The following is a 23,546-nucleotide window of genomic DNA, read 5'->3' as shown; positions in this document are numbered from 1 at the left end:
GCTGTGAGACAGATGTACCAGGTAACCTATGAAGGAAAACCTATCAGATTAACAGCAGATTTCTCAGCAGAAACCCTACAAGCTAGAAGGGACTGGGGCCCCATCTTCAACCTCCTCAAACAAAAAATTACCAGCCAAGAATTTTGTATCCAGTGAAACTTAGCATCATATATGAAGGAAAGATATAATTGTTTTCAGACAAACAAATGCTAAGAGAATTCGCCATTACCAAGCCACAACTAAAAGAGCTGCTAAAAGGAGCTCTAAATCTTGAAACAAATCCTGGAAACATATCAAAACAGAACCACCTTAAAGCGTAAATCACACAGGACCTATAAAACAAAAATACATGTTAAAAAGTAAAAACAAAGAACAAAATAGCCAAGTACACAGGCAACAAAAACATAATGAATGCAAGGGCACCCCACATTTAAATACTAACATTGAATGTAAATGGCCTAAATGCTCCACTTAAAAGATACAGAACCCCAGAATAGATAAGAACTCACCAGCCAACTTTCTGCTGAGTTCAGGAGATTCACCCAACACATAAGGACTCATATAAACTTAAAGTAAAGAGGTGGAAAAAGGCATGTCATGCAAATGTACACCAAAAGTGAGCAGGGATAGCTATTTTTACATCAGACAAAACAAATTTTAAAGCAACAGCAGTTAAAAGAGACAAAGAGGGATGTTATATAATGATAAAAGGCCTTGTCCAACAGGAAAATATCACAATCCTAAACATATATGCACCTAATACTGGAGTTTCCAAATTTATAAAACAATTACTGAGACCTAAGAAATGAGATAGACAGCAACACGGTAATAGTGGGGGACTTCAATATTCCAAGGATAGCACTAAACAAATCATCAAGACAAAGTCAACAAGGAAACAATGGATTTAAACTATACCTTGGAACAAATGGACTTAACAGATATTTACAGAACATTTCATCTGGCAACCGCAGAATACACATTTTGTTCAACAACGCATGGGACTTTCTCCAAGACAGATCATATGATAGGCCACAAAACAAGCCTCAATACATTTAAGAAAATTGAAATTATATCAAGCACTCTCTCAGACCACAGTGGAATAAAACTGGAAAATCAACTCCAAAAGGAACCTTCAAAACCATGCAAATACATGGAAATTAAATAACCTGCTCCTGAATGAGCATTGGGTCAAAAATGAAATCAAGATGGAAATTTAAAAAATCTTCGAACTGAATGACAGTAATGACACAACCTATCAAAACCTCTGGGATATAGCAAAGGCAGTGCTAAGAGGAAAGTTCATAGGCCTAAGTGCCACACCAAAAAGACTGAAAGAGTACCAACTGACATTCTAAGGTCACACCTCAAGCAACTAGAGAAACAAGAACAAACCAAACCCAAACCCAGCAGAAGAAAAGAAATTACCAAGATCAGAGCAGAACTAAATGAAATTGAAACAAACAAACAAAAAAAATGCAAAAGATAAATAAAACAAAAAGCTGGTTCTTTAAAAAGATAAATAAAATTGATAGAATAGCAAGATTAACCAAGAATAGAGAAAATCCAGATAACTACACTGAGAAACAAAACAGGAGATATTACAACTGACACCGCTGAAATACGAAAGATCGTTCAAAGCTCCTATGAACACCTTTACGCACATAAACTAGAAAACCTAGAAGAGGTGGACAAATTCCTGGAAAAATACAACCCTCCTGGCTTACATCAGAAAGAATTAGATACCCTGAACAGACCAATAACAAGCAGCGAGACTGAAATGGTAATTAAAAGATTACCAAAAAAAAAAGTCCAGGACCAGATAGATTCACAGCAGAATGCTACCAGACATTCAAAGAAGAACTGGTACCCATCCTTTTGACACTATTCCACAAGATAGAGAAAGAAGGAACCCTCCCTAACTCATTTTATGAAGCTAACATCACCCTAATACCAAAACCGGGAAAGGTCGTAACCGTAAAAGAAAACTGCAGACCAATATCCTTGATGAACATTGATGTTAAAATTCTTAACAAAATACTAGCTAACCGAATCCAACAACATATCAAAAAGATAATCCACCATGATCCAAGTGGGTTTCATACTAGGGATACAGGGAAGGTATACATCTGCAAGTCAATAAATGAGATACACCACATAAACCGAATTAAAAACAATCACGTGATCATCTCAATAGATGCAGAAAAAGCATTAGACAAAATCCAGCATCCTTTATGATTAAAACTCTCAGGCCAAGCATGGTGGCTCACGCATGTAATCCCAGCACTTTGGGAGGCCAAGGCAGGTAGATCACCATGTCAGGCGTTCAAGACTGGTCTAGCCAACATAGTGAAACCCCATCTCTGGTAAAAAGACAAAAAAATTAGCCAGGTGTGGTGGCGTGCACCTGTAATCCCAGCTACTCGGGAAGCTGAGGCAGGGGAATCGTGTGAACCCAGGAGGCAGAGGTTGCAGTGAGCCAAGATTGCACCATTGCACTCCAGCACAGGTGACAGTGCGAGATTCCCTATCAAACAAACAAACAAAAAACTCTCAGCAAAATCGCCCGTACAAGGGACATACTTTAATGTAATAAAAGCCATCGTGACAAACCAATAGCCAGCATAATACTGAATGGGGAAGAGTTGAATGCATTCCCTCTGAGAACTGGAACAAGGCAAGAATGCCCACTCTCACCACTTCTCTTCAACATAGTACTGGAAGTCCTGGCCAGAGCAATCAGAAAACAGAAATAAAGGGTATCCAAATTGGTGAAGAGGAAGTCAAACTGTCACTGTTTGCTGACGATATGATCATACCTTGAAAACCCTAAGGACTCCTCTGGAAAGCTCCTAAAACTGATAAAAGGATTCAGCAAGGCCTGGCGCGGTGGTTCACGCCTGTAATCCCAGCACTTTGGGAGGCCGAGGCAGGTGGATCATGAGGTCAAGAGATTGAGACCATCCTGGCCAACATGGTGAAACCCTGTCTCTACCCAAAATGTAAAAATTAGCTGGGCATGGTGGCATGCGCCTGTAGTCCCAGCTGCTCAGGAGGCTAAGGCAGGAAAATCACTTGAACCTGGGATGCGGAGTTTGCATGAGCCTAAATTGCGCCACTGCACTTCAGCCTGGCGTCAGAGTAAGACTCCGTCTAAGAAAAAAAAGCAGCAAAGTTTCCAGATACAGGATTAATGTGCACACATCAGTAGCTCTTCTATACACCAACAGTGACCAAGCAGAGAATAAAATCAAGAACTCAATCCCTTTTACAATAGCTGCAACAAAACAAAACAAAACTTAGGAATATACCTAACCAAGGAGTTGAAAGACCTGTACAAGGAAAACTACAGAACACTGCTGAAAGAAATCATACACAACACAAACAAATGGAAACACATCCCATGCTCATGGATGGATAGAATCAATACTGTGAAATGACCATATTGCCAAAAGCAATCTGCAAATTCAATGCAATCTCTGTCAAAATACCACCATCATTCTTCACAGAATTAGAAAAAACAATTCTAAAATTCATATAGAACCAAATAAGAGTGCACACAGCCAAAGCAACACTAAGCAAAAAGAACAAATCTGGGCTGGGTGCTTACGCCTGTAATCCTACCTCTTTGGGAGGCTGAGGCAGTTGGAACACTAGAGGTCAGAAGTTCAAGACCAGCTTGGCCACCATGGCGAAACCCCCATCACTACTAAAAATACAAAAATTAGCTGGGCGTGGTGGCGGGCGCCTGTAATCCCAGCTACTTGGGAAACTGAGGCAGGAGAATTGCTTGAACCCAGGAGGTGTAGGTTGCAGTGATCAGAGATCGCACCATTGTACTCCAGCCTGGGTGACAGAGTGAAACTCCATCTCAAAAACAAAAAACAAATGACAGAACAAAACAAAACAAAAAAACAAGAACAAATCTGGAGGCATCATACTACCTGATTTCAAACTATATTATAAGGCCATAGTCACTAAAACAACAACATGGTACTGGTATAAAAATAGGCACATAGACCAATGGAACAAAATAGAGAACCCGGAAATAAACACAAATACTTTACAGCCAACTGATCTTTGACAAAGCAAACAAAAACATAAAGTGGAGAAAGGGCACCCTTTTCAACAAATGGTGCGGGCATAATTGGCTAGCCACATGTAGGAGAAGAAACTGGATCCTCATCTCTCACCCTATACAAAAATCAGCTCAAGATGGATTAAGAACTTAAACCTAAGACCTGAAACTATAAAAATTCTAGAAGATAACATTGGAAAAACTCTTCTAGATGTTGGCTGAGGCAAGGATTTCATGACCAAGAACCCAAAAGCAAATGCAATAAAAACAAAGATAAATAGCTGGGACCTAATTAAATGAAAGAGCTTTTGCATGGCAAAAGGAACAGTCAGCAGAGTAAACAGACAACCCACAAAGTGGGAGAAAATCTTCACAATCTATACATCTGACAAAAAGCTAATATCCAGAATCTACAATGAACTCAAACAAATCAGTAAGAAGAAAACAAACAATACCATAAAAAAGTGGGCTAAGGACATGAATAGACAACTCTCAAAAGAAGATACATAAATGGCCAACAAACATGAAAAAATGCTAAACGTCACTAATGATCAGGGAAATGCAAATCAAAACCACAATGGATACCACCTTACTCCTGCAAGAATGGCCATAATCAAAACAAACAAACAAACAAAAAACAAATAAAAACAGCAGATGTTGGCATGGATGCGGTGAACAGGGAATACTTCTACACTGCTGTTGGGAATGTAAACTAATACAGCCACTATGGAAAACAGTGTGGAGATTCCTTAAATAACTAAAAGTAGAGCTACCATTTGATCCAGCAGTCCCACTACCGGGTATCTACCAAGAGGAAAAGAAGTCATTATTTGAAAAAGATACTTGCACACACATGTTTCTAATGGCACAATTCATAATAGGAAAATCATGGAACCAACCCAAACACCCATCAATCAATGAGTGAATAAAGAAACTGTGGTATATATATACAATGGAATGCTATGCAGCCATTAAAAAGGAATGAACTAATAGCATTTGCAGTGACCTAGATGAGACTGGAGACTATTATTCTAAGGGAAGTAACTCAGGAATGGAAAACCAAACATCTTATGTTCTCACTGATATGTGGGAGTTAAACCATGAAGAACATAAAGGCATAAAAATGATACAAAGGTCTTTGGGGAATTGGGGGGAAGAGTGGGAGGAGGGTGAGAGATAAAAGACTAAAAATATGGTGCAGTGTATACTGCTTGGGTGATATGTGCATCAAAATCTCACAAATCACCACTAAAGAACTTACTCATGTAACCAAATAATACCTGTACCCCATTAACTTATGGGAAAAAAAACAGCGTAATTCTTTTACTCCTTATAAGTTGACATTTTGCATGTAACTCCCCAGGAGAGAGAGAGTACTTCTTCTTTTCATTTTTGTTTCTCTTTTATGTCTTTACATGATTGTCTTTGTTCTCTTTCTCTATGATCCATTCTATCTTTTTTTTTGTTTGTTTTTTGAGAAGGAGTCTTGCTGTGTTGTCTAGGCTGAAGTGCAATGGTGCAATCTCGGCTCACTGCAACCTCTGCCTCCTAGGTTCAAGCAATTCTTCTGCCTCAGCCTCCCAAGTAGCTGGGATTATAGATGTCCATCACCATGTCCAGCTAATTTTTTGTACTTTTTTTTTTTTTTTTTTAATCAAGAGATGGTGTTTCACTCTTGTTGCCCAGGCTGGGGTGCAATGGTGTGATCTTGGCTCACTACAAACTCTGCCTCCTGGGTTCAAGCGATTCTCCTGCCTCAGCCTCCCCAGTAGCTGGGATAACAGGTATGTGCCACCATACCCGGGTAATTTTGTATTTTTAGAAGAGATGGGGTTTCTCCATGTTGGTCAGGATGCTCTTGAACTCCTGACCTCAGGTGATCTGCCCACCTCAACCTCCCGAAATGCTGGGATTACAATAGGTGTGAGCCAACACACCCGACCTTTTTCATATTTTTAGTAGAGACAGGGTTTCACCATGTTGGCCAGGCTGGTCTCGAACTCCTGGCCTGAAGTGATCTGCTCATCTTGAACTCCCAAAGTGCTGGGATTACAGGTGTAAGCCACTGTGCCTGGCCAATCCATTGTCTCTTGTGATCCATTTCCCACAGCAAAGAGGTTTTTGGAGGTGATTAGTTGTCCTAGGTTACTTCCATTGAGGGTTCTTAACTGGTTTCCTTGAGTAAGAATTATAGATTAGGTGGTGATCTCATGAAACCATTGTAGAGGGGGTGGTTATACAGTGAACAAATATGTTAAATGTTAAATAAACTTGGCACTTTAACTTAGGTGTTCTCAAAATCAGATCTTGACTGTTATTTAAGTCTGGTTCCTGCAAGCAGAGCCTGGGGCAAGCCATTTGGATTTGTCACAGAGGTAGCCTTTGGGCAGATGCTAATGGCACATGAAGAAAGAGTGACCACAGTGTTTTATGTAGGTTCCTTTGATCATTCTTAACTGGTTTTTTAATATTATACCAACATTTAATCAGAAACCAACATAATTCTCAGTACTCTAACTCTGGGAATCATCTCTATATTCCAGCCCTAAAACCTACAGTGGAAGATTGGCTGTTTTGCCAGTATCTCATGTAAGAAACTCTTCCTTGAGAAAAACTATAGCAGTGAAGCCTTAGGATTTCTTCCTGTTTATCCCAGGATGCTGAGGGAATTCGGGAATAATATCTTTCAGTATCTCAGAACCCTACACAGTGCCTCTTTTCTTAGTGTAGTCTTTCAGTTGGATTGGGTTTCTGAGGCCCCTGTAGGAATCTTCCTTTGGAGTCTTTATAAACCAGATAGCATCTAATTGATGAGAGAAGCCAGAGAATACAGTAAACCTTGTCCCTTCTGTCTTACTGTACTATATCCATCTATACCGATTTTTTAGGTTTAAGTTGTTTTAAACTCTAAATGTAGAGTAAACATTAAAGTGTGTGTTTTACTGTTCACACTTAGCAATGGTAAATTGTTAAGAGAATAAAAATAAGCAACACATAAACCCTACCTTTTAGTAATAGGCTGGTAAAGTGTCATTAAATCCTTAGAAATCAGACAGACATGGGCAAAATTCAAGATATTGTGAGTACCTTGTTAGGATAATCGTAGTAGGGACTTCTGTCTGCCTATATCTATCCTGATTTTCTTTTTTCTTTTTCTTTCTTTTTTTTTTTTTTTTTGAGACAGAGTCTCGCTCAGTCTCCCAGTCTGTAGTGCAGTGGCACCATCTTGGCTCACTGCAACCTCTGCCTCCCAGGTTCAAGTGATTCTGCCTCAGCCTCCCTAGCAGCTGGGATCACAGGCATGCACCACCAAGCCTGGCTACTTTTTTTGTATTTTTAGTACAGACATGGTTCACCGTGTTGGCCAGGCTGGTCTCAAACCTTGGCCTCAAGTGATCCACCCGCCTTGGCCTCCCAAAGTTTTAGGATTACAGGTGTGAGCCACCATACCCAGCCCTGATTTTCTCTTTGTGGATGGTTGGGCTGTTTAAGAAACACGGGGTTTTTTTTTACTGTCTCCACTTAGAACCTTGTTGTTTAGGTCTTTTTCTATGAGTTCCATAGGCATATTTTTGCCATGATACTTGCTTGGACTTGATATTTCTAGGCTTCTCGAGGATTTATCATTCTATCATCTAGGCATCCTGCCTTCTGATCATTCTCCTTGCTGCTTCCATGCTGGAAGTGATGCTAGAGGCACAGGTCTGTGCAATTATTTCTACACCATAGGTACACGGGGTGCTTAATGGCAGAGCCTGTATTTGTCAGTTGGTGGTTTAGACAAGTTACAGGTAAAACACTATGAAAGCCTGTGTCTAGATTCTTATCTCTCTTTCTCTAGCGGAATCAAACAGACAGAAATGAAGTTGAATGCTGGGAAGTCTTTGTTTAAAAAAGTAGATGTTGTTGTCTAGAATCACAGAGACACTCAGAAGGAATTGGGACTGGATGTGGAGGAAAGACATCATAAAACTTTACATTAAAAGCCAAAGGTGTGAAGTTAGGTCTGGTCAAAAGTGTTAATTCTGAAAGACCAACACACATCATCCTGGACTGTGAAGGTGTGCCTTCTGTAAGTTGAATGGAATGAGATCTTCTTCAGTGCACCTGATGTCTTGGGAAGGGTGAGTTGAGGCATGGTAGATGTGAAACATGATCTCATTATAAATGTTCCCGTTTGTTTTATGTGTTCAGTTTGTTTTGTGCTATCTAGATAGGAAATCTAAAGGCTGAGAAACTGTCTGCTGTAGACATGGCAGTGATTCTTTGATACGAAATAGTTGGAGGGGATCCGAGTGATTGCGTGACTTATTTTTAGATAATACAGGGACTCCTTTGCAAAAGGAGGAGTTGGGAAGAATAGACATGTTAGGAACCAAGTTAGCCTGGAGTTTTCTCTGGTTGCCTGAAGCTCGAAAAAAATTGGAAGAAGAAATTACTCAATGAGAACTCACACAAACCTGCTTCTCCAATTATGCCTGAGTGGCCATGTCAGATCTGTGAACCTCTCAGCTTGCTTCTTAACAAACCCATCGTTTTACAAGGAAGATGATCTGGGTTAGAGGAATTATTAATTATGTTTCAGCTCACAAATTCCTCTTTACTATCACCCCTTTAGCCCCATGTAAACTCTGTTAGGGTTTGGTTAAGTGTAGAAACTGATATCTAAGCAAGAGTAAGAAGATGAAGTCACTTATCTCGAAATTTCTTTAAACCTTTAATTATTGTAAACAAAAGATCTGGTCTCTTTGGAGCTGGTAGTAATGTCTTAGTTTTGTGGCTGTTAGTTTTTCGACTCTATCAGATTGAGTCATTGTTTGACTTGAAGATCTAGAATAACATATCATCTATAAAGAAATGATTACAGTAATTGATCTTGATACTGCCTCCTCCTAATTGTATTTATATAATTATCTAAAAGGGTTTTTAATAGAATTACTGCAACAAGCCTGAAAAAGTCTGTGCTAAGTGGTAGCACCTTGAAACAGGATCATTATGATCCCGCCTTCAAGGGGCTTTTGGATTTATCTAGCCTGCTATATGGCTGAGTACTAGACTCAGTTACCCCATTCCTCAGCAAAAGAAACTACAGAAGTTTGAGGGAATATCAAACTCTTGGCACACAATTTACATTTAGTAAACACTTGATAGGCAGTTGGTAGTGGGTGGCAGCATTTGCAGATGAATTCTGAAGTAGATGGTGAATGATGCTGAGATTTTATTTACCAGTCCCGGCTGACACTGCCTGGGCTCACATGATAAGATCCTGGTAGGATAGCATTTATTCTTCTTTTGCAGACTCAGCTAAGAGGACTTTGCAGTTGAGTCTGAATCTTGATCCATGTAGTCCATCCCCAGTGGTGCTATTTAGAAGGCCTTTTGTTGTCTGAGCGAAGTTGTCTTCCTGGCCTTACTACCGAATCTTGGCAAAGGATCAATGGGTAAGCCCCATCCTCCTAAGATCTCATATAACATAACTGGTATCAGGACACTGATTACATGCAAGCAGTTCCCACACGAAGAGCTTTAAAATTGAGATTTTTCTTTGAAATTTAAAAGAAGGTGGAATAAAAATGTGCTTGCTTTCCAACATAGATCGATTAGCTGGCACGGAGAGAACACTGGCCTTTGAAATCTATAGGCATCCTGTTGCAGGCCTGACCCAGCTGACCCTGGGAGATTAGTAATGGTCTGTGCAGCCTGCTCTGTCAGCAAGTCTGGCAGGGCGTGCACAGATGGTGCCAGTTGGAGAAAATCACTGCCGAACAGTGCACTAAAGCCTCCGCCTTGGCCATTCTGCCTCGGAGGAGGAGCCGAGAGTGAGACTGGGTGGTTTACAGACATGTTCCTGCCAAATGCCTTGGAAGAGACCTCAGAGGATGCCAGTCCGGGTTTAGGATGCATTTGCTGATTATTACTTAAGTAATGTTTTCTTGTCATAGCTTAGGCCTTCCTGAGTTGTTGGGCATCTGGGATTTTTACAGGGTCTGTGGCCTTGGGGTTGTTCTGAAAGGGAATTTGAAATGAGAACTGATCTCATTCCAAACAGTCAAGCATAATGCAATACTTGTTTTCCTAGAGTCAATCAGCCTAGGGAAAATGCGAGTAGGCTGGAGTGGGGAGGAGGAGGAGTTTGAGAGTTTGAGTAATCAACTTAACCCGGGGTAAAAAGAATTTTATTATAGAAAGCAGCACACATGACCTCTGTCCTTCCAGCTGCCACCAGTTTCTGGGTTGTCGAGTGATACCCTGAAAGTTTACAGTCAACACTCCTCGTGTGGGGTCAGTCCTAGAAATGGTGACGCTGCTCTCCAAAGATAGGAAAGAAAAGGACCTCATTCCATTGAGCTATTGACTGAAATATTTTCTCAACAAAGTTGAACTGAACTGAAACTGTAAGCCTGTTCTTCCTAATTAGACATTTTATTCTTTGAAAATTCTACTTGGAGTTGCGTTGAAAAGTCAAAGTTAAGGAAATGCATCTTTCTAAAATACTTCCATCTGAGCTGTACTTCAACAGTTTGAGGACAGGCTGAAAATATATTAATGTTGAATGAAAGATGTGAGGGTGTCTGGGTGTCTGTAATTACAGAGGGTAACTGGATCAGTGAGTGGACTTTTCCCATTCCCACCTTTTTTGGTATTCTTCCTACCACAACTTTGTCTTTTAAGTCTCCAGGTTAGTTCTGGCATTGTAGCTCGTTACTGTTTAACAGACTTGTTTCATTCCTTTTGTGTTGTTTTATGAAATGTGGTGGTGTTTCATTCTGGAAGAATTTTCCTTGGAGATGCTGCTGCTGTGAAATGAGAACTTCTCTTTTAGGTTCTTGAATGACTGTCCCCCACCCAAAGATACAAAGAAATCAATCCTGTTCAATGCACTCTAGTGCTTTTGAAATTGGGGTATGGGAACACGCCCTGGAGGAAGAGCTGAGAGAATGAACAGGGCATTTGCCAACCTCACACAGTGAGTGCAGACTGACACGTACAGCAATACTTGCTGGAATCTGGAAGAGAGAGATAGAAAGCACACTTAAATCAGACAGAAGTCTATCTTTTCTTGTTTAATAGAGCGTAGCTCAGGCATGATAGCTTTATCGACAAGATGGGAGGCCGAAGAAAGGAGAGAAGTCAAGGATGACTCAAAATGTGAGTTAGGAGAAAGCAGTGGGTACTGAAATACTTTGGCAAGAGGAAGATGAGGAGTTCGGTTTTAAGTAGTTCGTTTTTGAAATGTCCATTAGGTCTTTGGATATCCGGGTCTGGGTTTGATCAGAGAAGTCTGAGATGGAGATAGTAATTTGGGAGTTGCTGACACACAGCTGGTGATGAAGCCACAAGTGAGTAAGGTAGCACAGAGAACGAAGAGAAATGGGAGTGGATGAAATTCAGTATAGAACTAAAAGAACACTGTGATTTCTCTCCTGCGCTGGTATTTGAACAATGATATGTATTTGCCTAGTAGAAGACAAATAACAAAAATGACTTGGTGATCGTGTGTGGATCACGCTTGTTATATCTTTGATAGGGAAATTCAAAATGGTCTTTGAAAATGTAGAAATAAATTCTTGAGAATGACCCTGAAGTAGATTTTTGGAGTGCTTTGGTCCGTTTCACAGATGCTTTACCATTTGAAGTAGATGCCAAAACAAACGAGAAGATAGATAGCTCAGGGTTTGTAGTACATGAAGCCAGCATCTGCTAGTTTATTTAGTAGCAGGAGCAGGAAGAGCAGAGGGAGAAGAGTGCAGCAGCCGCCAAGAATAAAACCTGGTCAAGAGGCCACATCAGCCCAGCTTGGCAGACAGGCCTGGTGGCTTTGGTAATTATACTGGTGCCTGCTGTATGTGGGCCTTTTCCACTGAGTTTAAAAAAGGCTTTCCTCTAACTACCAGGTCTCCCAGCAGTTGGGCCACTTTTGCCCTTGGTGGTTTTTCCCTGTGGAATCTTTGTCGTGTCTGTGCTCCGTGGCTGTGTTTGCTGACTCCAGGGTAATACCCTTGGCCCTGCTGTTTCACGTGGCTCCTGCCTGTCTCCCCCTCCTGACTGAGCTCATAGAAGGTTTGTGAGGACATGCCCTTCGGGAAGAGCCCAGGAGAAACCACATGACTGTATGGCTAGACCAGCACACGTGGACTTTACCGAAGCCTTGTCTTTTTCTTTTTCTCCACCTCCCTCCCTTTTTAATCTGTTAGTACTTTTGACATAAATAATATGTAACTGACTCAGATCTATAGAAATATCATGGTGATGAGGGACCATTAGCACTGAGACTTCCTTTGGGTTAATAATTTCATTATGGATAGAACTCCCTTTTGACACTCACTTTTTTTTTTTTTTAAATTTTTTTTTGAGATGGAGTTTTGCTCTTGTTGTTCGGGCTGGAGTGCAATGGCACAATCTTGGCTCACTGCAACTTCCACCTCCTGGGTTCAAGCGATTCTTCTGCCTCAGCCTCCCAAGTAGCTAGGCTAATTTTTTGTATTTAGTAGAGACAGGATTTCCCATGTTGGTCACGCTGGTCTCGAACTCCTGACCTCAGATAATCCACCCGACTTGGCCTCCCAAAGTGTTGGAATTACAGGCATGAGTCATTGCACCCGGCCTTGACACCCACATTTGCCACCAATTCTATTTTAAGTATTCTAACTCTGATAATGATATAGGAAGAAAACATACTTTAAAACTGTAGGGAAATCAATCCCAAAAAGAATTCCATGCTTCTTCCTATGTATACTTCCACTATCTGTAGTCCCAAAGTACATCTCCAAGAGGCATTTTTGTTTCTATCCACCTTGGGGGTGTTGCTCGTATCACTTTATGGGAGGAGAGATCCATAGGTACCAGTTAATAATGTATTTTGGGCCTCTTGTTATTTGTATGATTCTTCAGAAGGGGTCATAGAGTACATTGAGACCAGGGTATCCTAAATACGTGCAGTTGGAAACACTTCTGGCATTTGTTGAAGTTTTTGTTGTTGTTGTTTTAAAACTCCACGCTGCTATTCTTAAGTTTGTTTTCTCTTTTTGCTCCCATCAGTGTTTTCTTTTCTTTTTTAAAATATTCATCCACAGTCTCCTTTATATAAATATCAGATAGTAATAAATAGTTAGGTTTAATCTCTCTTTTCTTCCCCCTGCCTGTCATGTACTAACTACTATGCTGCCTCCTGGACTCAAAGACGAGTAAGAAATGGTCTCTGTCCCAAGGAACTTAGAGTCCAGTGGTGGTGGTTGCAGGGGGTTGGTGGGGGTGGATGGACATAAATAGGTGCTTTTAGTGCAGTATGATATGGGCTATGGGAGTATAACTAAGCCATTCTTGGCAGGGACTGAAATCAGGGGCCACTTTTGAGAAAATGCTCTGGCTGGATCTTAAGGAATGGCCTGGAGTTAATCTTTTTTTTTTTTTTTTTTTTTTTTTTAAGACGGAGTCTCACTCGGTCGCCCAGGCTGGAGTGCAGTGGTGCGATCTTGGCTCACTGCAAGCTCCACCTCCCGGGTTCACGGCATTCTCCTGCCTCAGTGTCCTGAGTAGCTGGGACTACAGGTGCCCGCCACCCACCTGGCTACTTTTTTGTATTTTTAGTACAGACAGGGTTTCATTGTGTTAGCCAGGATGGAGTTAATCTTATCTAGGAAATAGGGCTTGTTTCCTAGCCAGAGGGGTGATCTGGGACTTGACCATCATAGCGGTAGGGCGATAGCTACAATAGTTTGGTATTGCTGGGTTATAAGGGGGTAGGGGTCAAGTGCTGGAAGACAAGGCTGCAGAGCAAAGCCAAGATCAGGTCTTAGACTAAGCGTCATGTATGTAGCTGGCAACGTGTATTCAACAGTAGACTCCTTTTCCAGCTATGTGGAGTCTGGAAGGAATTGGAGAGTGGGAAGAGATGTGCAGTAGGGAATCCAGTTAAGTGGTTATTGCCAAATGGATGAAAGATGAGGGCCTGCTGGGTGTCATGGCTCACACCTGTGATCCCAGCACTTTGGGAGGCCGAGGCGAGTGGGTCACCTGAGGTCAGGAGTTCGGGACTAGCCTGACCAACATGGCAAAACCCCATCTCTACTAAATTAGCTGGGCGTGGTGGCACATGCCTGTAATCCCAGCTACTTGGGAGGCTGAGGCAGGAGAATTGCTTGAACCCAGGAGGCGGAGGTTGCAGTGAGCCAAGGATGCGCCATTGCACTCCAGCCTGGGCGACAGAGTGAGACTCCGTTTCAAAAAAAAAAAAAAAAAGAATCCGGGCGCCTGTAATCCCAGCACTTTGGGAGGCCGAGGCAGGTGGATCATCTGAGGTTGGGAGTTTGAGACCAGCCTGACCAACATGGAGAACCCCTGTCTATACTAAAAATACATTAGCCGGGCATGGTGGCGGGCCCCTGTAATCCCAGCTACTCGGGAAGCTGAGACAGGAGAATCGCTTGAACCCAAGAGGCAGAGGTTGCGGTGAGCCAAGATTGTGCCATCGCACTGCAGCCTGGACAACAAGAGTGAAAACTCCGTCTAAAAAAAAAAAAAAAAAGGTGAAGGTCTGAATGGAGGCAGGTGTAGGCAGTGGGGATAGTCAGGAGGAGACGGATATGAGGAATATTTGGAGATTAACTCACAGGACTTTGTAATGGTTGTGATGTGGTAGTTATGGTGTAGTGTGTGTAGGGGGTGGTAGCAGGTGAGGGTTAGGGCTCTTAATTTTCTAGCTGAAATGATTAGATAAACGTTACCAGCTAGGATTGGAAACAAGGGAGGAAGGGGGTTAGGAGGTAGGGATACCGATTGCGAGTTTGTTCCATTAACACATTTCTTAAACATTTCTTCAACTCTTAAACTGCACCTACGGTCATGTTTTACTTCTCCCTCATAAAAGTTAAGGTGGCCGGGCATGGTGGTGCTAACACTTGTAATCCCAACACTTTGGGAGGCCGAGGTGGGCGGATCACTCGAGACCAGCCTGGCCAACACGGAGAAACCCCATTTCTACTAAAAATACAAAAAATCAGGTGGGCGTGGTGGGGTGCGCCTGTAGTTCCAGCTACTCAGGAGGCTGAGGCAGGAGAATCGCATGAACCTGGAAGGCAGAGGTTGCAGTGAGCCGAGATCACACCATTGCACTCCAGCCTGGGTGACAGAGCAAGACTCTGTCTCAAAAACACACACACACACACACACACACACACACAAAACAGTTACGGTATATGAAGGTATATGTTCAGGCTAGGCAGTAGCTATTTTGAAAACTCAGGACTAAAGGAATTCCTGGGAGTATGTATAGGATGATTAGAGTTGCAGTGTCCATTGTCATGCAGTAGAATATCTTGGAGAGGTAGGTACACAATGGTGAGCCATCAGCAGGCAGCATTTCCAGCAGCTGGAGGAATAAGGGTCTTGGTCCTAAGTGGTTATCTGGATGGTGAACAACCGCTGCCTCTACACGTGGCCTGCAAGACTGTATATAGCTTGCCTTCTTACTATACCACCTCTGGGATATCATTCCTACTCTTTTCCTCTTTGCTTACTTTACTGTAGCCAGGTTGTCTTTTTTTGCAAATATTGTTTGAACATGTACAAGCAAACATGCTTTAGTTTCAGGCTTCTGTACTTGCTATCTGATTGTCTAGCGTTTTCCTTCCTTTCTGTTCAAATGCCACCTTTAATAGAGGCCTCACTGAGTGATTAAATATAATACACCCTGCCTTCAAACTCTCTCTATTCCTTTATCCTGCTTTTCTTCATGAAACGCATCCCTCTGACGTCGCATAAACATTTAGTTGGGTTTTTGCCTGTGTTGCTGGTGGGAATGTGAACTGTGGGAGGGTAGGGACTGCACACCATTAGTGTATTATTTGATTATGTATCTTCAGGGGTTTTGAAAGTTGTTCTTGGAGAAGATATCCTGTAAAGTTGTGCTTTGCTTTAGAAAAAGTTAACATAGAAAGATATTCTTTTATTTTTATTTTGAGACAGAGTCTCACTTTGTTGCCCAGGCTGGAGTGCAGTGGTGTGATCTCAGCTCACAGAAACCTCCACCTCCCGGGTTCACATGATTCTCATGCCTCAGCCTCTCCAGTAGCTGGGATTACAGGCATGTGCCACCATGCCTGGCTAATTTTTGTGTTTTTAGTAGAGATGGGGTTTTGCCATGTTGGCCAAGCTGGTCTTGAACTCCTGGCTTCAAGAGAGCCGCCCGCATTGTCCTCCCAAAGTGCTGGGATTACAGGCATGAGCCACTGCACCCAGCCCAAAGATTTAAGATTGCTAGTGAATGGCCGGGCGCGGTGGCTTACACCTGTAATACCAGTACTTTGGGAGGCCGAGGCGGGTGGATCACGAGATCAGGAGATCGAGACCATCCTGGCTAACACGGTGAAACCCCATCCCTACTAAAACCACAAAAAATTAGCCGGGTGTGGTGGTGGGCGTCTGTAGTCCCAGCTACTCAGGAGGCTGAGGCAGGAGAATGGCGTGAACCCGGGAGGCAGAAGTTGCAGTGAGCCTAGATCACGCCACTGCACTCCAGCCTGGGTGACAGAGTGAGACCCTGTCTCAAAAAAAAAAAAAAAAAAAGATTGCTAGTGTAATATAAACGAAGGTAGTAGTTGATATTATGTACTGCTTATTGTGGGACTGTTAGATTGGTGTCTTCACCCAGAGCATTTTGCATGTAACGAGATTTACAACAAAGACCATCTATGTATCTCTGTTTCCAGCACTGCGTCTATTGTGAAAAATAATGTAAATGAATTGAAATGAATTGGACCTTTTAAGGGTGTGCTGGTTTGCCATTACAATATACTCTTATCATTGGACAAACTTCAATTGAAATAAATATGTATTTATCTGAAGGCAGAAATTATGCTTTATCATTAATAATTCAGAAGAGTTTTCAGTTAAGCATTAACAACATCATTGCCTTTGGCTGTGATCTGACTGCTTGAACTCATAGTAGTGTCAAATTGTTTTCCTCAATGAAGATAAAATTAAACTCTGGATAACCAGAACTCAGAAATCTCAACTCTTTAATCAGCATATGCTCCTTTGAGCATATCTCTTATAAGAAAGAGATATGTAATTGTAAAACTTATCAAGGATTTAACATTTTTGAAGTGTTCTTTCCTGGAGTTATCCTGGGATCTGTATCCATTTGGCCCAGTGTCCTATGACAGCATCATCTGTAGGACATTAAATATTCTGGTTCCAAACATGACCTTGCAGAATTTGAAAATCCCTTGTCATCAAAGAAATATTAAATTATGTTCATTACATGCAAACATGGACTAATTAATGTATATCCTAAAGATGTCAGCGAAAACTATAGAAAGGCTTCCTTTCATTGGGTGGGAGATTTAATTGGCTGATCTATACTGTCCCTGCTAATGCTGAGATTCTCTGATTCCCTCACCTCTTACCCCACTCAGAAGGCTCACAGTGTAAATGGGTTTCTGGTTAACTTTTAGTGAATCAGTAGTTCGATTTATCAAAACACCTCATTCAGTCGAGGTGTCCAAGTAATATGTTTAGTGCATGTACTTTTATCAGAAGAATCTTCATAAAATATAGTGATTGTAGACAAGAGAATGAGTCTTTTTGATTTCCTAGAGCAATAGTGGATGCTTCTCCACATTGCAAGTCAACATAGTGTGATTCTTTAGGCTCCCAGTGGTGTCGAAGTTACTTTTGTTACTTGGCATGCTTCCTTTATTGCATATGTGTGTGTGTATGTGTGTGTGTGTGTAAAAACCAATAACAGTGGTGTTATTGGTTTTGGAGATTTTTATCTACATGTATTTTTTACTCTATTAATTTTGCTATGGAAATAATGTGTTTCCATCTAACATACATCTTGTAGGCCAGTATCACTCTCAGTACTTCACATTTACCCCTAATTTTTTTTTGTTAAAGGCATGTTTCCACCTCAGACACTAATTATTAAAATCACATGATTTGCCAGATAAACACAACCAAGTAGTGTCATTTGAGCAACAAATCAATGAGCAAATATTGATGCAACACACATTCCACATGAGCATGACACCATCTGGGGTTCTGTACATGATTTGTAAAGGAAGACACAGAGTGTCTCTGCCTTTAAATGGCTCAAAGTCAAATTAGTGGGAGACTATGGAGAAAATGCAGAAAATCTTAATGAAAACTCTTAAACCAATTTTCACAGTTGCTAACATAGCAGTGTGGTCATTCACTGAGTATTTGCTGAGTGCCCTGCTACAAGTTGGAAGGCGTACTGAGGGCTGGGGGTGCTTGGGGATGTGACACAGTCCTGGTCCTCTGGGAGTTTACAGAATGGAGTTTACCATCTTTGACTGCACAGTTAGTAAGATGAAATGATCATCTTCAGTAATCCATAAATGTGAATACAGTAATTATGTTGATTACTCCTAGGTAAATTGTCTGGACGGTCTAATATCTGACTATTGTAGAAAGAGTAGTTTTCATTGCTAGGTACTGGTGAATTTGCTTGTGGATCTCTAAATTGTAGTGTGTGTGTATGAGAGAGAGACAGACAGAAAGAGAGAGTGAGAGAGCGAGCGAGAATGTCTCTAGTAAATCATGTTGGATTTGGGAGTTCTGTATATTTCCAATTCTATTTTCAGCCTATATCTTTTCTTGTAGATGGTATAATGCAGTTAGAGCATGACTGCTGACTTTGTAGTTCATAGTTCTAGTTTTAAGTTTGACTTTGCAACTTACCAGCTGCATGCAATTAGGCAAATAACATAAAGTCCTCGAGCCTGCACTTAGGCATCTATAAAGAAAACATAATAAGAAACCCTCACCTAACTATGCCACCTGTTATATGAGGGCTCAAATGAGACAATAAAAATAAAATGAGAGGCTGGGTGCGGTGGCTTACGCCTGTAATCCCAGCACTTTGGGAGGCCAAGGCTGGTGGATCACGAGGTCAGGAGATCGAGACCATCCGGGCTAACACGGTAAAACCCTGTCTCTACTAAAAACACAAAAACAAAATTAGCTGGGCATGGTGGCGGGCGCCTGTAGTCCCAACTACTAGGGAGGCTGAGGCGGGAGAATGGCGTGAACCCAGGAGGCGGAGCTTGCAGTGAGCCGAGATCGCGCCACTGCACTCCAGCCTGGCCGACAGAGCGAGACTCTGTCTCAAAAATAAAATAAAATAAAATAAAATAAGGGCCGGGAGCAATGGCTCATGCCTGTAATCCCAGCACTTTTGGAGGCCAAGGCGGGGTGGATCACTTGAAGCCAGGAGTTCGAGACCAGCCTGGGCAACACAGTGAAACCTCGTCTCTATTAAAAATACAAAAATTAGCTGGGTGTGGTGGTGGGTGCCTGTAATCCCAGGTACTCAGGAGGCTGAGGCATGAGAATTGCTTGAACCCAGGAAGCAGAGGTTGTAGTGAGCCGAGAACACACCACTGCTCTCCAGCCTGGGCAATAGAGCGAGACTCTGTCTCCAAAAAAATAAATAAATAAAATAAGAAAGTGAAATGAAAGGATTTAGAAAATTATAAATACTCTACGGAAATAGTAATGAGTGGTGCTGAAAGACTGGTTCTCATTAAATACCTCTTCTGTGAAAGAGGTGTTTCCATGAAACATGGTTTTCAGTGTTTGAAGATAATTTAGGCTGCATCCAAGGGTAAGTTATAGTTTGTGGGCTTAATAGTAGTATGATGGAAATGTAAGGGTTCTGGCTCATCCTTTGACATTTATCATTGATAAAGGGAAATCCATGTGTCAAGTGATAATTCTAGGACTCTAAATTTCACTTGCAAATCAGGCTTAGACTTAACTTTCACAATTTGAAAGAATTATGTAAAAGCTGGCCATGTGTGTGTTTTCTTTTTGTTTCACTGAGTAAAGTTTCCAGCCCATCAAGAAGATGTTGTTGGCGCTCTAATGTTCATTCATTTTTGTAGACACCACTTGAATGGAAGCTCATGTTCATGCTGCCATATGTTTTGTTCACTGCTGTAACCCCAATGCCTAGATAAAGGCCTGGTCACGAACAGATGCTCAATGGATTTTTCTTAAATTAATGACCGTGTTGAGGGACTGTTGTGCTTTAGGCACTCTGCAAGGCATTTGGAAATATTGGAAAAATACATTAAGGGTATGTGACCTGAAGAACCCCAAAATTGAGCAGGGAGAAAAAAAATAAACAGCAAATGACAATTGTTTAACAAGTGAGGAGTTGTGGGGACCTGGATGTGGGGAAGGATTGCAGTCAGGAAGACTTCCTGGAGGTGGTGGCGACAATTATGTTCCATGTAATCTGTTCTTCTTCGAAGGGCATTGGGGACAGTGGGAGTGCTTAGCTCTCTTCACAGGCAATAAGAGAGTTCTTTGTCTGGAGGAAATTTAGGAACAATAGACCCCGCATGATGGTTCATGCCTGTAATCCCAGCACTTTTGGCAGCCAAGGTGGGTGGATCACGAAGTCAGGAGTTCGAGACCAACCTGACCAACCCTGTCTCTATTAAAAATACAAAAATTAGCCGGGCATGATGGTGCGTGCCTGTAGTCCCAGCTACTGAGGAGGCTGAGGCAGGAGAATTGCTTGAACACCGCAGGCAGAGGTTGCAGTGAGCCTGAGATCACGCTCCAGCCTGGGTGACAGAGCGAGACTCAGTCTGAAATAAAAAAAAGAACAGTAATAAAATTGACTATTAAAGTCAGTCTGTGCTTTTGTTATCCCTATGCAGGGGATAATTCTGAAGTAAGACTGTGATAAAACACTCCTGGCTGGGCGCGGTAGCTCATGCCTGCAATTCCAGCACTTTGGGAGGCTGAGGCGGGTGGATCGCCTGAGGTAAGGCGTTCGAGACCAGCCTGGCCAACATGGTGAAACCCCATCTCTACTAAAAATACAAAAATTAGCCGGGCATGGTGGCAGACATCTGTAATCCCAGCTACTTGGAAGGCTGAGGCAGGAGAATCGTTTGAACCTGGGATGCAGAGGTTGCAGTGAGCTGAGATTGTGCCATTGCACTCCGGCGACAAGAGCTAGACTTCGTCTCAAAAAAAATAAATAAATAAATAAAACACTCCTTTCCCCAATCCCTTTGAGATACTTGCAGAGGCAATCATCTCTTTGAAAGTAGAGACTTTGCAGGCACAGTGGCTCATGCCTGTAATCTCAGCACTTTGGGAGGCTGAGGTGGGTGAATCACAAGGTCAGGAGTTTGAGACCAGCCTGGCCAACATGGTGAAACCCCATCTCTACTAAAAATACAAAAAATTAGGCCGGGCGTGGTGGCAGGTGCCTGTAATCCCAGCACTTTGGGAGGCTGAGGCAGGCAGATCACTTGAGGTCAGGAGTGCATGACCAGCCTGGCCCACATGGTAAAACCCCATCTCTAAAAAATAAATAAATAAATAAATAATTAGCCAGGCGTAGTGGCGGGTGGCTGTAATCCCAGCTACTCAGGAGGCTGAGGCAGGAGAATTGCTTGATCCCAGGAGGTGGAGGCTGGAGTGAGCTGAGATGGTACTACTGCACTCCAGCCCAGGCGACAGAGTGAGACTCTTGTCTCAAAAAGAAAAAGAAAAAAAAAAAAAAAAAAGGCCCAGTGCAGTGGCTCACACCGGTAATCCCAGCATTTTGGGAGGCCGAGGTGGGTGGATCACCTGAGGTCAGGAATTCAAGACCAGCCTGACCAACATGGAGAAACCCCGTCTCTACTGAGAATACAAAATTAGCCAGGCGTGGTGGCACATGCCTGTAATCCCAGCTACTTGGGAGGCTGAGGCAGGAGAATCGCTTGAACCCAGGAGGTCGAGGTTGCGGTGAGCCGAGATCATACCACTGCACTCCAGCCTGGGCAATAAGAGCGAAACTCCATCTCAAAAACAAACAAACAAACAAACAAAAAACAAATGGTAGAGCCTTCTGGCTTGGTAATAATTTTACAGATGTGTTAGATGTGTTGTATTAAACAAAACGAAACACTGAAACAACCTTAACTGTGAATACACATACAATCCAAGATAACCCCAAGAAAAAAGAAAATATGTTTTTTGTAACTCTCAGAAGTTTAGAAAAGCTTTTCTTTTCTCATTCTTTCAAAGCAAGATGATCTTTTTAAACATCTGCTGCATCTTAAAATTGATACTTTCTTGGGTCAGTCTCATGTACCATCACACTTCTATTATCAAAGAATGACCTTTCATTTGTTGAAAGATAATTTTTATGAAAAATTGATGTTGAATTCTACCATGTGCCTTTTCAGTGTCCTAGTCTGATCTACCAGGGGATTATTGTTATATAGTTCTTTTATTCCTAGACTTAAACAAAACAAAAACCTTTCTTGTACCAGCCAACTGTGTCCCAAAATTTATAGCTCAGTGCTCATCATTCTCTGTTGAAATTTTATCTTCTCAGTGTTGTGCAATATTTTGGATGTTGTCCATATTATAGGCTAGTCAGGATCTGCCACCTTGCTATTTTTCAGGTATGTAGAAGGAGGTGGAAAATTAGTCTCAATACCTAAATCAAACAAAAAGTCAGTTTATGAAAGTTCTGAATTCCTTAGGATAAATTTTTGTTCTTTGAAGGCTATGACTTACCAAATGGTACCTAATGCTGTGTGGATAGCCATGCTCACCAAAGTAGCTTATTTACCCGGCAGGATTGAGACCATTGATTTTTGTAGAGTAAGTCATAACAGCTTATTAACATTCCATTATGCTGAGCATAGAACTAATAGGAGAACATCTATGAGGTCAGGGATCAGAAGTAGATTTCAGAACGTATTATTCAAAAAAAAGGATGCGATGGAGAACATTTACAGAGGCCTGTGGGTAAAGCACAGTCTTCAAGGGAAGATAACAAAGGATGAAATAATGGTGTTGTGTAACTTTCTAGTGAGTGGGATTTTGTGAATGTAATCTATAGCCAACTTAATTTACTCATCAAAATTTAGCTGACTCCAACATGCAGACACCTTTTGAGCTTCCTCTAATTTTCTTTTACTAGGGTTTTACATATTTAGCTCAACTAATTGAATCAGAAGATGCAGGAACATTGTTGGAATGTTTGAATCTCATTTAATGCTTCATATTGGGATGAGGCACTCTGAAGGCAGAAAGGCCAGTTGGGACACAACTGCTCGGGAGGGGCAGGAGGCTGTGGCCATTCCTATAAGACAGTTCAGGGCCGTTCGAAGCCAGGGAGACCTGACAGGGATCTGAGAATTACACAGTAAGTGTGAAATGGAACAATTTTTCTACTGTTTTAGCTATTATCCAGAGCCCATGTTAGACCCTTAACTGGCCTTGGAGTGAACTTGCCATTTGAATAATTTGGGAGCTTTAGGCAGTAAAAACTGGAAGAATATACCTGGAAAAGCAGGTTTGAATGCGAGGATTTAGTTATATTAAGATTAAATTGGGGCCGGTTGCAGTGGCTCACACCTGTAATCTCAGCACTTTGGGAGGCGGAGGTGGGTGGATCCCTTGAGGTCAGGATTTTGAGACC

General features: G+C 41.9%; 1 protein-coding gene across 39 annotated transcripts in view; it reads left to right on the top strand.

Annotated features, from left to right (window-relative positions):
* The window catches only part of LOC107129614 (uncharacterized), a 487,674-nt gene that overhangs the window by 209,063 nt on the left and 255,065 nt on the right, over positions 1-23,546 (top strand). For 9 of the 39 annotated variants that reach the window (XR_012434185.1, XR_012434187.1, XR_012434188.1 and 6 more), the window contains one exon: positions 9,374-9,516. The exons of 29 other annotated variants lie outside the window; for them this stretch is intronic. Coding sequence is in view for 2 of the 10 variants with exons in the window: in XM_074038802.1 (XP_073894903.1) it covers positions 9,374-9,400 (27 nt within the window). In the remaining 8 variants the exon portion in view is untranslated. Of the gene's footprint in view, positions 1-7,993; positions 8,200-9,373; positions 9,517-23,546 lie in introns of those variants that run through there. One more of the 39 variants, XR_012434202.1, reaches the window with a different exon arrangement.

Source organism: Macaca fascicularis, chromosome 4 (assembly GCF_037993035.2).
Source record: "Macaca fascicularis isolate 582-1 chromosome 4, T2T-MFA8v1.1".
Taxonomy (NCBI): domain Eukaryota; kingdom Metazoa; phylum Chordata; class Mammalia; order Primates; family Cercopithecidae; genus Macaca; species Macaca fascicularis.
Note: the sequence above shows the minus strand (reverse complement) of the source record. Positions and strands in the feature narration are given on the sequence as shown.